A 13884-nucleotide genomic window follows, 5' to 3' on the forward strand; every position below is an offset into this window, starting at 1 on the left:
ACTATATGGGATTGTTAAGGATGGGAGAAGTAGATCATAACCAGCAGACAACTGAAACTCCATAACCTAATGATGTTTAAAATATCAATCTTTCATGTTAATTTTCACAGACATTTTTAAACAGATCTTCAGAGTTGAGTTATTTTAAGATAATTCCATGCCAGGGAGGGCAGTGCATGAAATTTCTCCCTCAGAAAACGTAACATTAGAATGCTCTATGGACTTGCTGTATTTCATTGCTTGAAAACTGCAAAAACGGTCTTAAAGTAAGAACTGTATATGTACTAATAAATGTACTGGAGATAGGGAACCTATTTTATATTTTGGGCACCTAACCTGGGTATCCAAATATTTAATGTGAGTTTTTTAAGGTTCCTTAGTTTGAACATTGAGTCCTAAATGTTTAATAAGTGAATGAAAAAGAAAAACCTGTCCACAGACAGGAATAAACCAACAATGTTCATGGAAAAAAAGAATGGAAGCTAACTCTAAAAACAGATGTCCAGCTTTCACTGACTGTGAACCATCCTGTAGTCAATTTGGACATGCTATCCAATGAAGGTTTTGCCTCCTTGCAAACAGTTGTCAGAACTGATGCTGATATCAGCTCGTTTCCCCCCTTAGAATTACTGTTTCTCCGGGCTAGTACAGCACCACACACAGACATGATTGTTCCGGCCAGTGTATAAATGATGGATCAACTATGATACCTAAATCTATCTGCCTAGCTGTTTGAGTTGTCATTAAAACTAAACAGCAATGTATAAATATTCTGGTATACAACTTATAACAAAATATTGTTTAATTGTGATCTAAAAGGTATCGTGTATTTTCTCCATCTTTACATATCAAGTGCGTTATTTTATAAATTCAACTGCCTCTATAGGCCAACAACATCTCTCCAGTCAGGCTGTTTCTATGGACACCAGTGTGGGCTCTACTTCCTACTACACTTACTCGTTGCCAAGAAAACCAAATTCCTCTAACACTTCCCAATGGGAATCACATAATGAAGGTCGGGAAGGTGGACAGCCACAAAAATACTTGGGAAGTATTACTAGCCCAGAAACCACATGACAGTAGCAAAATAGAATGATGGTGAACAGAGAAAGATGACTTGCCATTCTGCTACTAAAGAGACATGGTATAAAAGGATTTGGGTCCACAGTTGCTACCACTTATCACTGGGATTACTGTACATTCAGTAGCTGCCTACATTTGAGTTTTTCCACACACCAGAAGTGCCATGGCAATCTGGAGAAAATCTACAATACAAACTTAAATGTAAATATGGGAATTTCACATTACAGCAAAAATGATCACAAGATCCCTCCTGATTCTAAATAGCATGAATAAACCTGGCAAATCATTTGGAACTGTGGCAATGTAGACACCTTGGGGTGAAAGGAACTGAGATCAGCTGGTTCCATTTTCACAAGAGTTTTTGTTGGTCTTATTTGAGATGGAGTCATAGGAAGATATCATCTACCGGTGAGCCACTTTGGATTATGACTGCATTTCTAATAGCATAATTTGGGGAGTTCAGTGAGAGGACATTACCTGGAGGCTTTTCACCAGCAGGTTTTTTCTTCCTAGCCAAAGTCTTTTTATAGACAAGATTTTGTTTCACAGGTTGAAACCAAAGTTTTTCTTCAGAACCAGTAGGAAAAGTTGGGGATGTGGAAATTTACATAAGACAATTAAATCTCCTAAAGGGCTTGCTATTTGTATTTGGCTATTCCTCCATTTATTTGAGAATCTGAATAAAATGCGGGAAATAAATGCCTTTATTTCTGGTGCAATATTTGTGTGAGTTTTGCAGTCAGATCCTGTTTTTGTGTTACAGATTATTGTTGTGGGCAAAAACACTTCTGCACAAAATGGTCTCAAGACTTGGAATTACATAATTTCCTTTTATTCAATTAATTTTGCCAATTTCTGTCTATAAATTATCGATAAACTGATAGCAATTTTCTCAAATTTATTGTTCAAAAATAATTCTCTAAATAATGTCTTAGTCTGTAGAATGTCAGCTGGTAGCTCATTTTGAGTATTTAATGTTCAGTTTATGGGAATATTCTGGAATACTAGTTCAAATTTCAGTTTAAGTGCACATTCCTGCCAGTAAATTTATTTTCTTGAGAATCATGAGAAGTGAGCACAAAAGAGGTTTAAATAGTCAAAGCAATCTTTTTAAAACAGTAAATGAAAGTTTGTGGGAAATATTTTGCAGTCTTTGCTCAGACCTAAGTGTCACGGCACCTAGGCAGCTTTGCTGTACTTCTGCAACTTTTGCTTTAACTACATTTAATGGGAGGAACATCTTCAAGAAGATGGATTAAGCAAAAACAAACAAACCAAAACCAAAACCACATACCTCAGATAAAAGTGTTAAAGTATTTACAATAAGAAGAGATTTTAGCAGTTTCTTTAATGTACCAATAATTATAATAGGTGTCACATCATGATATTTAACCCACCTCCTTACCTGTTACATGAGGAGTAGAGGGAGTGGATTTACAGCCCTATAATCTAACACTTAGACCACACCCAGAAGGAAAGCAATGTTATCATACTACCAGACCTTCCATTAGAATCTTGTCTGCTTAGTAGAGTGGCTTTCCACCAAAAAATTGAAATAAGGTTCTTGGAAAGTGCTGCTGCACAAGTCTTGTTTGTTTTTTGTTTAAATAAAATGGCTGGCTGGAGTGGCACCAGATAACTGAAATAGATTAGAGAGACAAGTCTTAAACAGTTTGAAGTACTGTCATCAACTTGCCTTCATTCAGTGACCTAATGAATATGCTGTGCTACATGCAGCATGCACAATTTTCAAGAAGCTGTTACAGATTTTTAAAAACCTTGCCGCAGTTATTCCAGGAATTCCCAACCATAGAGGTCTTGACTATGTGTCATGCATCATTAAGCATGATAGCCCTTGACTGCCACAAATCTTAGCACAATACCTGACTGATCAATGCTGAGAACGATTGGGCCCAGTGCAAAGCAGTGAGGTAGGGAAGGTCTGAGGGGTTCCACTCTACAGGCAAGTGGTGTGGCACATGAAACACATTAAAGCACATGAAAAGTAGTTCCACACCCTGCAAGAAATCCTATCTGGTGCCTAACACTTCCACTTCACCTCACAGAGCCCATGAAAGCTATCCTCTTCCCCCCATAAATTTAGAAGGAAAGGCATCTTCCACCAGAAGAATACATTGTCTCCCCAGGCTTAAAGATCTATTTCTGAGTTAGAAGTCAGAGTAGACCACAGGATTCATTCATTCACTGAGGATGTTATGTATTTAAGGAGAAATTTAGCTCTCTGACCTTTCTGGGATGTTAAGGAGACACTTCCCCTTTCAGTTTTATTTCCCAGCACCTGGCTGCTATATATCACAGCCATGGGACGGAATCCTAGACTCCAGCCATGGGAAGGGGATGGGTTTAGTAGGTGCTACTTGCCACTTCATTGTGGTGTCCCAGGCACCCAGAGTTCATTTAGGCATCCGGGAAGCCCGGCAACATCACACAGCTGTTAGTAGCTTCACATCATGAATTCACGTAGGGCCTGGATTTGATCCCATTTATGTATGTATGAGTAGATACATAGAATGCACATTATCATGAATTCTAACCAGGATATTCTCTAGCAAAGCCAGATATAACAAGCATACTACATACAGAAGAAAAAAATAAAATGACTGAACTAGCTATGACAATTAATGCAGTTAGTGGAGTATTTCCATAAGGAGCAGATTCCGTAACAGTCTGCCCAAACCATTAGCGTGGTAGAAAGGATTTCTTAAGTGACTTACTGTAATACAAGCACTGAGAATATACATAACCATCGCAATTAGATTCTAAATATTGTATACAAAACACATTCTTGGGATCCTCTTTCACTGAAGTACTGTTTCTATTGTGAAAGAACAATGCACGCAGCATTCTGGGGTGCTCCAGAGGCTGCCTTGCCGCAGGAAATTTCCACCAAGGTGAAACAACTGAAGATGTCTGAGGGGGATGATAGGAAGTGGGTGCACCTTTGGGTAAACAGTAAATTAGTCCAATGAAGTGGGTATTCACCCACGAAAGCTTATGCTCCAATACATCTGTTAGTCTATAAGGTGGCACAGGACTCTCTGTTGCTTTTTACAGATCCAGACTAACATGGCTACCCCTCTGATAGTAAATTAGTGGTCTCCAGACAGTGATTTTCTGGGGGTTGATTTTAGTTCCTCCTGATGGTCAGTTGTTTTTAAACTGGAATATGGGCAAGTAGGGAGCTGTAGGAATTATAACATATTTCTACCAACACATCTGATTGTTTCTTAAGCATCATGTCCATTTATGGGGTTACAATAGAAAAAAATATGTAAAAAATCCAAATAGTACCTAAAAAAGGTCAAGTTAAGCAGTCTGAAAACAATAGCAAACACATACATACACACACACACACACACACACACATACATATACAACTATTTCCATAGTTACAGTATCTGTGTGCTAAGCAAACCGAAGACTAGTATTAGTAATACAAGGAGAATTCAGGACGAATAGTTATTTATTGGACAATAAGTAGACTGGGTGCATAACAAAAGTAGCCATAAAGCAGACTTCTAATGACAATTTCCAGGCCACTTAAAGGGACACTCACTGTCAACTTGATTGTTTGGAAACTGACTAATTTTAAAATATCCCAGTTTCTGCTAGCACACCTTAAAATTATATCTTTTTATAAAACATTTCTTTTAAATGTTTTAAAGGCTTTTTCTGCTCACGCTGATCTTTATAAGCAAGAATAAAACTGAGGCTACAGGGGAAATCAAAACTGACTATACACAAAATGCTGTCAAATGCATAAAATAGACTGAAATGGAGAAAATTATTTTGCTAACCTTTCAATTATAGTAATTTTAAGTGTTATTTGTCACTGTAGTAGGTACAGTATTTCCCAACTGAAATGTGATTTTCTAGTTGACTGTCCCCCTTTATAAAAGGAAGCCATAACTGCCCAAAGACCTCTCCCAGATTTTTACTGACTTTTGGAGTAATGCTTAGCCCAATGGGTCCGAAGCTTCTGCCTCAGACACAAACTCATTTTGCACTATTGTGCCACATGAGGAAGTCCTATTGTCTTCTATTGATAGCACTGAAGAAAGAAAGACAATGGAGAAAGGCTACATGCTGCTAGGAAACATAGTTGCCACCTTGTGAGTGCAGAAAAAATACTACTAGATTCCATGGATGCTCTTTTGGGCAGGTCTTTTTGTTACCTGTGGAGGACAATGGGGCTTGGGCCTCTAGACACTACTGAACTGCAAATAATAATAAGCCAACACATAGAAGAAACCCAGAAGTACTCACCGTCTGGTTATCCTCATACAGTTTCAAGTCATATCCACTCAGCTCCACGCAAAAAATTATTGCTGTAACCCCTTCAAAGCAGTGGATCCATTTTTTGCGCTCAGACCTCTGTCCACCCACATCCACCATTTTGAAAGTTAGCTCTTTGAAGGTAAATTTATTTTCCACAATCCCTGTGGTCATGTCCCGAGAACGCAGAATATCTTCCACTGTAGGGATGTAGTCCAATGCCGCAATCCTTTCTAGGTCATTCAAATAGTATGCAGCATTATCCTCTAGGTGGTATTCATTGGATCGGCAGAAGCACTCCTGCACACCGGGGTCTGCCCAGAGCCGCTTCATGACTCCCAGAAGCTCAGGAGTAATCTCTCCTTTGCTTTCAGCTGGGCCAGTCAGGGCAAAAAGCTGCACGGCATCATAGGCCCTGTCAGGATTGTGGAACTCTATCTTAAGGGTGGCTAGAGCACGAATGATGCGTGTGAGGGAGTCAATGGCATTATAGATAATTAGAGGTTTGTATTCCTTGCAAGCCTCCAAGTTAAAGCCACCACTGTGAATGATTTTCATTTGCTTGACAATAGTACTCTTGCCAGAGTTGCTTGTACCCAGGAGTAGGAGCTTGATCTCACGTCGTTGTCGCTGACTCTCAGAGCGCAGGTGGCGGTCAATCCTCCGGGACCGCCGCGCTGCCTCTTTCTCCTCAGAGCTTTGCCTACATCCCATGGTATAGCAGACAGTAACAGAAGAGGAGAACTGGAGATTCTCTCTCTCTCTCCGTCTCTGAGCAAGAGCTGCAATATCTTTCAATTCTCGTGCCAGGTGCACCCTGTGGGAAAAAAATCACTATCCAATACCTGATGGGCCAATAGGCCTGTACCAACTAGTTCAGTCCCAGCAGGGGTGCACACAAATGTAGAAATGCAACCACAGACAGATAGTCTCCTCAGTAGATCTCATGGCACTCCCCTTTCCTGTGAATAAACAGTGGCACATTCCTGTTAATGAAAGGACACTTCCCTATTCCATAGTGTGGCTGGATCAGTCAAATATTCTTTTCTCTTCTGCATAATTATTTTGCTCTCTTCTATCCAAAGGTAAGGAGCTGCACCTTCATATGCTCCGCTTTAGCCCCAGTTGTCTTTTAATTGTCTTTTCTGGTTGCTGTGGCGATGCTGTTAGTTACAGCTGAAGGTCTGGTACGGTTTTGTTGTGTTTGTTTTGTTTCTCCCCCCACTTCTTTAGGCTCATCCAGTTCAGATCTGTGAATCTGGGCTCTCCACCTGTCAAACAGTGAGAGAAAAGAAATTAATACAATTGGGGGACTTTGTTTCCCTTCTGCAGAACATTCACTTTTTCTCTGCTTCTGACACTTCTGAACATTGTATTACCCCAAATACAATCCCGATGGAAAATGTGTAAAGAAAAGCAATAAAAATCTTCTAAATACTGCAGAAATTTAGGGACAGCTTGAGTCTGCAGACCTTAGAAAATGTGTACCCTGAGCAATAGTAAATCAAATCCCCTTTTCTCTCCAGCCTTCTGTGTTTTTATTACCCAAATCCACGTGAAAACAAACAGTGCTGAGCTCTGTCCCAATTCTCTCTCAGCAAGAGCTGATGGCAGCCCTTTTCCGGCACAGCCCTGTTCTGACCGGTTTCCCAAAGTAGAGTACATGAAAGAGATTCACAGCTACTTTACCCCTCCCTCATTTATATTTATATTGTTGTCTGGCACTCAAATGTGTGTACACATGTCCTCCTGATTCTTCTTTCATCATTTCTATCCATTTTGTTTGCATTGAACATTTTTGTAAATAAATGATTAAATGAAAGGTGGGGATTAGGTTTGCATGAGGGTTTTATGAAAGGGTTTATCTGAAGAGGCACAATTATTGATCTTTGCAGGAAACTTGTGACAAGGTGTACCAGCCTCGCAGTCCTACTACACCCAGCCTCGGGGAAAGAGCTGCGAAGGTGGGCCCTCCAGGTCTGTCTAGAGAGGCAGAACAGAAGCAGCCAATCAGAGCCCAGCAGACGCAGATAAAAAGAGCTAAAGGGGCTTAGCAGGTCAGTTCCTGGCTAGGATTAGAAGGGCAAGGGAAGGTGCTTCTCTTTGGCCACAGGAGCTTGACTGATTGCATTTGCTCAAGCTGGGAGAGAGAGGACATGAGAACTTTAACCCTAAGGTAAGGGGTGAAGATAAAGGGCCAGGTGGGAAAAGGCCCAGGGAAATAGCTGTAACTAAATGAAAGGAACAGTATGTGGCTGTTCTTTATAGGGTCCCTGGGTTGGAAACTGGAGTAGTGGGCAGGCCTAGGTTTCCACTGGTGAAGTAGCCTAAGCTTGGGGAAGGCTTGTTTAGAAGCCTGAGTGCAGGACTGAATTTAAAGGGTGAGAACCAGGGCTAATGACCCTGGTGAGGGCAGACAGTTTATTGAACACTTTGCTACCCTGGAAGGGGTTCATTTTTGACTGTGACACCCAGTCTAATGGGTGAGCCACTGAAGACCCTCCAAGTGAGGCTGATAACCTACAGGGTGCCAGCAGCAGGAAAAGGTCTGCAGTACCATATGCAGCAGTGGGAGGGACTCAAGAGATGTGTCCACTGGTACAGAAACATTAACAAATTCTTTCTTCCCCTTAGAAAACAATATTATGTAGGGTATGATGCCTGTGCCCAGCTTAACTGATACAGCGATATACTAGTCAAACAGATCATTCTATTTTAACTCCCCCGCTTACAGTTTTATCACAGTAAAACTAGGGAGCCATTAATATACAAAGTGGATGTTTTGTATGAGGAAGAGAAAAGTATGACAGTTCATGGAGTTCTGACTGACCTTCATATACTGGTAGTTGTGATACTCTGGAAAGTAGACTGAGGGTAAAATTTTAAAAAATGCCTAAGTCTCATTTTCAAAAGTGACTTAGGAGAACAAGTGTCATTGCTTTTCAACGAGACAGACTCCTAAGAGCAGGAGCACCACCAGCTTTTCTGCCGCCCTAGGCGGCAGAAGGTCCCGCCCCGAAATGCCGCCCCCCACAGAGGCAGCGGAAGGTCCCACCGCCGAAATACCGCCACGGTCGCAACTGCCTAGGTCGCCTAATGGGTTGCGCCGGCCCTGCCTAAGAGCCTGACGCACTCTTGAAAATGGAACTTAGGTGTTTTTGAAAATATTATCCCAAATGAATCTCCTGGCCTTTCAATCTAGACAGGACAAGGCACTAGAAAATGCATTAAAGGGAACAATTCAGCCTACCAGGGGGGTGAACTTGGTCTAACGGAGCTTGTCCATTTCTAGTTCCTATGAGCTAGATTCAACCTTTAGTGAGTCCTGAAAACAGACTGTGACTTAGTCACTGTTCCTTCCCTGTGCCCCCATGATCCTGGAGGGAAGTAATTTAGTACAGCCCTTTATAGCATGAAGCTTACCTTCTCTCTACTCTTGTCAGTTCCGCTGGCTAGCACTTTGGATGGTGAGGCTGGAGCCAAGGCTCTGCCTACTCTTCATCCACTGGCTTGGGAGGGAAGTACCAGGTTCACAGGTCCGATTCTCCCTCTGCCACACTGGAGCCATGATGTGAGGATCAACTGCACAGCTGTGCAGTAGAGTGATGTCTCACTGCCATATGACTACTTTAGTCAGGGCTCAATCTGGTCTTTTTATGACTTTCTAAAGCCAATCTTTCATCTTTTTTAAAAAAACTTTTGATCAGTGCAGCAGTTCTTTTATAAGGTGCTATAGTATTTCTTTGAATGGCCTTGTGAAGTTTGCTATTTGCACAGTTTAGTTTTGTTGACAGAATTCATCAGCAAGGGACTTAATGAGATCTACCCTCCCCAAACAGGTGTCATTGCAGCAGAGGGTAACTATAGCAGAGGATAATTTTAGCTAGTACCAAAACAATCTAAATGGAGATACAGTATCAGGGAGCAAACTGCCCTCATTTATACCCATGCAACCTGCCAATGAAGTCAACTTCCAGTTGACAGCGGTTGCATCGGTATTAAATGGAGGCAATTGAGACCAGATTTTATTTCATAGTAGTACTTTATGTGTAAATGGGAAACAAACCTTTTCCTTTCCTTGGAACACTCATCCCTAAGTGGTGGGAGGATGAACTGCTATTTCTAGGATTTCATCCTTCAGTGAGGTGATGAAACAAGTTTGGTGATCTCACTTCCTCTGCTTAGCAGCACACACTGCTATTCTAGTGCTATATTTACTTTAAACCTTTATAACAATGGACTCTGAGCAACATGTGTATCTTAATTTTAGTTTCTGTCATGCACTTGTCATCACTTGACAAACTTGAAGCATGTTGCAGATATCTCTTGCTCTGTGCTGAGCCCTTAGGTACATAGGTATAGATTGTGTCTGCATTGGGGGCCTTAGCCTCCATTATTCTGAATAACTGGGGCCTGCAATTATGCAGCAGTGCCTTGACGTTATGCAGGTTCATGTGCTGCAAAATCTTGATTCACAGCACAGGTTCTATAACATCTATACGAAATCATACCAAAAGGGCCGAAGTATATGCATAAAGAAATGCAAACCCAGTAGCAGCAAAAATCATTGTTAACTCCTCCAACATGCAGTTAAAGGGTTTATTTAAGGGTGGCCAAAGTCCACAAACAGCAACTGTGCCCTCTCTTTGAGCCTTTCCATGCTCTTAACTTGGTGTGTAGGCTTTGAGGGACAGTTGAGGCCTCTACTACTTATTTCCCAAGTTTATTATTTGCGGATTGTGTCTTTCTTCTTAAGCAGAGTCTGAGTTAGTTATGGATTTAAAGCATAGACTGCAGAGCTGTGGGGGCCTCCTAGGGTATGGCCCAACCACTTAAACAAGTACATGGAAGTTAGGGTTGCCTCTTGGCTGGTTTTTGACTTGCCGTGCTGTTTTTTCTACTTTCTTGACCGTTGCCAGTTGAGAGCTGTAATTTACCTTTTTTTTTTTTTTTTTTTTTTTTTTTTGCTGCATGTGTGACCACACATGCAGCAATTTGTAACCCATGGCCACACATATTATGGCTGGGGGATGCACCGCACCTGGCATCTGGGTCCCATTCTGTATGCACAGTGTGCCACACGCCAGGCCCTCACTTTCCAGCTGCCAAAACTACAGCAGCTTCCCTCAGCACCAAGGAGCAAGTGCGAAGCAGGACAGACCTGTCACCTGAGGGCAAGGTTTGCCAGTAGGGAGGGGTAAGGAGCAGGATGGGGGAGGAAGGGATCCTGGGAGTGGATGGGACAGGGAACTCCCTCAAGGGCTGAGGCTCTTGGGAGGAGTCGGGGTAGGTGCTCATGGACTAGGTGGGTCAGGTTGCTGATGAGGGTGCCAGAGAAAGAAAGATGAGGGCCAGGCAGGAGTGGGGGAAAGCAAATCTAATCTCCCCCACTTTAAATGGTACTTCACAACTCCTGGTTTAAGGAAGACTTGAGACCGAACCACTGTAGACACTGAAAAAAGCATGGCCCCCCGAAAGTGTCAGAGGCGTCCCTATGGATCAGAGTTGGCATTAACAGCAGAGCTGTATTGAGGCGAGTTTCAGACTATTACCTACAACAATTTGCTCTGCAAGTAAAAACAATCTATACTTCTGTAGCCAAAGTTGGCATTCTCACTACAGAAAAAGTTGTAGAACTGGGCCGAACAGACTGTGCTTCAAAGTCCCATTCATTCCTGACTGTCGCTGTTTCAGATTCCCAACCTCTGTTGTTAACATGTACATTTTTGAAACAGCTGCTTGTACACCTGTTCTAATGAGGGTTTTCATAACATTGGCTACACCTTTTCATATCACCACATCACCTTTTCTTCCTTGTTGCTATTTAAATCTCTGACCTCTCTCCTCCTTTCATTTAATTTACGTGTGCTAGCACCCGCCCATACATGCCAATTCCCACCTTTAGATGTGCTAGATAATTTTACTATTGCCGGTCTCTTCATTAACCAGTTTCGGAATGAAGCTGCCCTTCTTGTCATACACCCTTTCCTTTTCCCCCAGGTGGCACTTCTCCATGGTTTAAAAAAAAAAATGGGAGCATGAACAGAACATATAGGCACATCATGTAAGACTCAAATGCATTCAGGACTTAAAATCTGTATATTATACAGGCTTCACTAGTTGAAATATTTCACATGTATACCACACATTTTAAAATAATAAAGGCTTTTGGGCTGAATCTAACGAAATAATAATCCCAGAGAATTCATTTCAGGGCCCATTAGTTGTGTGTGTAGAAGTTAAAATACATACTGTACACAGAGACACTAGCAGAAGACCAAATTGCACTCTGCATCACTAACTGCACTCTATCAAGCCTGCTGAAAAAGAGTGCCAATATCAGTTGTTGGTATTTACCTTGTTTTTCTTTACTACTTCCCTTGTCTCTTGGGTATTCACTTGGCACGTAATGAAGTCATGAAGTACAAGTAATGTATCAGCATAAAATGAAAAAATGACACAGTATATGATAGAGTGGTAATTACCATAACCTTGCTCACCGTGGCATAGCCAAACACACTACTGTAAGAAAACCCTCCACTAAAATGTGGAGCTGTACTTTCTTCACAGAAATCGCTTTGTCCTAGTGCTGCATTTGAGACAAGATTGAGGTATGAAATCTAGAGTTCTGTTTGGCCACCTGAATCAGTGACCTTCTGGCCAGAGTGGAAGAGTGACGTGACATAATTAAAAATATGGCCAAATTCTGCTCTTTTATATTGGGTTAAATCTGGAGTTAGCTCCAGTAACCTGACTCCGAGCATAAATACTCTGGCATACCTGGAGGCAGGATTTGTTCCACTTTTTCTGTAGAGACCCATTACTGGAGGTTTCCATTATTTATTAACCATATTGCCTTAACTTAAAGGGTTTTTTTCTTTCTATGCTCCCTGCTAATGGTGTTGCCGTTTCAGATACTGTTTGCACAGACTCCCCCGCCCCCTCCCCAAATCTATGCCTGTTCTAGCAACATATAACTTGCCATACTGGATCAGACCAGTGGGTTGCTGTCATCCAGCATCCTGTCTCTGGCAGTGGCCAGTACCAGATGTTTTCAGAGGAAGGTGAACAATCCTGCAGTAGACAGATGTAAAATAATCTGCTGCACACATTAGGTCTCTCATTCTGATCTCTAATACTTAGAGACTGGATTAAGCCCAGAAGGCTTAATATCCTTTCCAAAATTTGTTACCAGTAGTTATGAAATCTGAATAGAACATATATATAAATATACAATACCTTTTGGAACCTTAAGTTATTGGCATCAACTTCCTGTGGCAGAGAGTTCCACAGGTTGTTTATATGTTGTGTAAAAAATAGTTGATTTTATCAGTTTTGAATTTCCCACCTTTTAACTTCATTGACTGTTTCCTTCTTCTGTCTTAGATATTCACATCTATTTCTCTGTGCAGCCAAGATGAGCAGTATATTAGGAGCTGCTTCATTTACATTTATTATCCTCCTTTTAGCAAACCACAGTTAAAGTCCTCCTCCTCTGCCCTAACACTCTTATTTGAGTAATTTTTTATGTTCTACAAGATTTAGAGGGAGTCTGATATATCTATAACATTCCCAACCAACCTAGTAATTCAAGCTGTACAAATACTTTTCTGTGAATGTTTGCTATGAATTTCCTTTAACCCTATTCACGTCCTCTTTGTTTGCTTTCTGTCAGCATTTGAGAGGGCAAGTTTTGCTGGCATGAATGTTCAGGGACAGTAAATTTCAAAGTCATGTGTCTGGCCTGATTGTTGCAGAAATGAATCAACTTCCTACAAGCTAGTGTTTGTACCAGAAGTACTTGTGTACCCATCCAACCAGGGAACAGAATCATGTGAATTTTCTGACCACTGATGATTAAGCACAAAAGAAGAGGGTAAAGCCATTGGAAAAATTTATTGTGAATTATTCATTCAAGTTCTACTTCTAATTCAGATTGTTGTCATCTAGCATGGTAACTAAAGCTGTGTTAAACTGTTGTGTTACGAAAGCCAGGGTCCCTGAAGTTCACATGCAAATCTGAAACTCCAAGTGAATCTAAAAGGGCTGTCAATCCCCATGGACTGAATCTACCAATTTGTGTTCATAAAAATGGGAACTATTCAACTTGTGGGTTTTACATCATCCCACTAATAGCTTTTTTCATTAGACTGCATGATACAGCAATTGTGATAGGGATGTTCAGTCTAAATTAAAAATGAGATAGTATTTGGAATTTTAGTTTGGAACTCAAATATTCATTTAAGTGGAAATGTGTATTGTAAACCTGTCTGGGAAATATTTTAGGTATATATTAAATAGCATGTGCCATCCCATTCTACTTCACAACTGCTTGCAGAGCCAGATTCTCAGACATTTATGGCCCCTTTGCAACATTCAGGTGATGTAAAGAGGCTGTAATCTGCATGTAAATCACCAGCAGAGAATTCTCCTGGTTTAGGGGAACTCCCTGGATACTGCACTTGTGCCACTGTCTGCAAAACTAACACCAGTAACAATTTACTG

The 13884-nt window shown here is 41.2% G+C and overlaps 2 protein-coding genes across 2 annotated transcripts in view; one reads left to right on the forward strand and one right to left on the reverse strand.

Moving 5' to 3' along the window:
• Positions 1-6242, reverse strand: part of GNAZ (G protein subunit alpha z) — a 97676-nt gene extending 91434 nt beyond the window's left edge. The window contains exon 1 of the mRNA XM_024197974.2: positions 5371-6242. Coding sequence (XP_024053742.1) covers positions 5371-6093 — 723 coding nt within the window. The 5' untranslated portion in view covers positions 6094-6242. The remainder of the gene's footprint in view (positions 1-5370) is intronic.
• The window catches only part of RSPH14 (radial spoke head 14 homolog), a 188763-nt gene that overhangs the window by 114885 nt on the left and 59994 nt on the right, over positions 1-13884 (forward strand). The gene's annotated exons all lie outside the window — the stretch shown is intronic.

Source organism: Terrapene carolina, unplaced genomic scaffold (assembly GCF_002925995.2).
Source record: "Terrapene carolina triunguis isolate 2854851 unplaced genomic scaffold, T_m_triunguis-2.0 Scaffold790, whole genome shotgun sequence".
NCBI lineage: Eukaryota > Metazoa > Chordata > Testudines > Emydidae > Terrapene > Terrapene triunguis.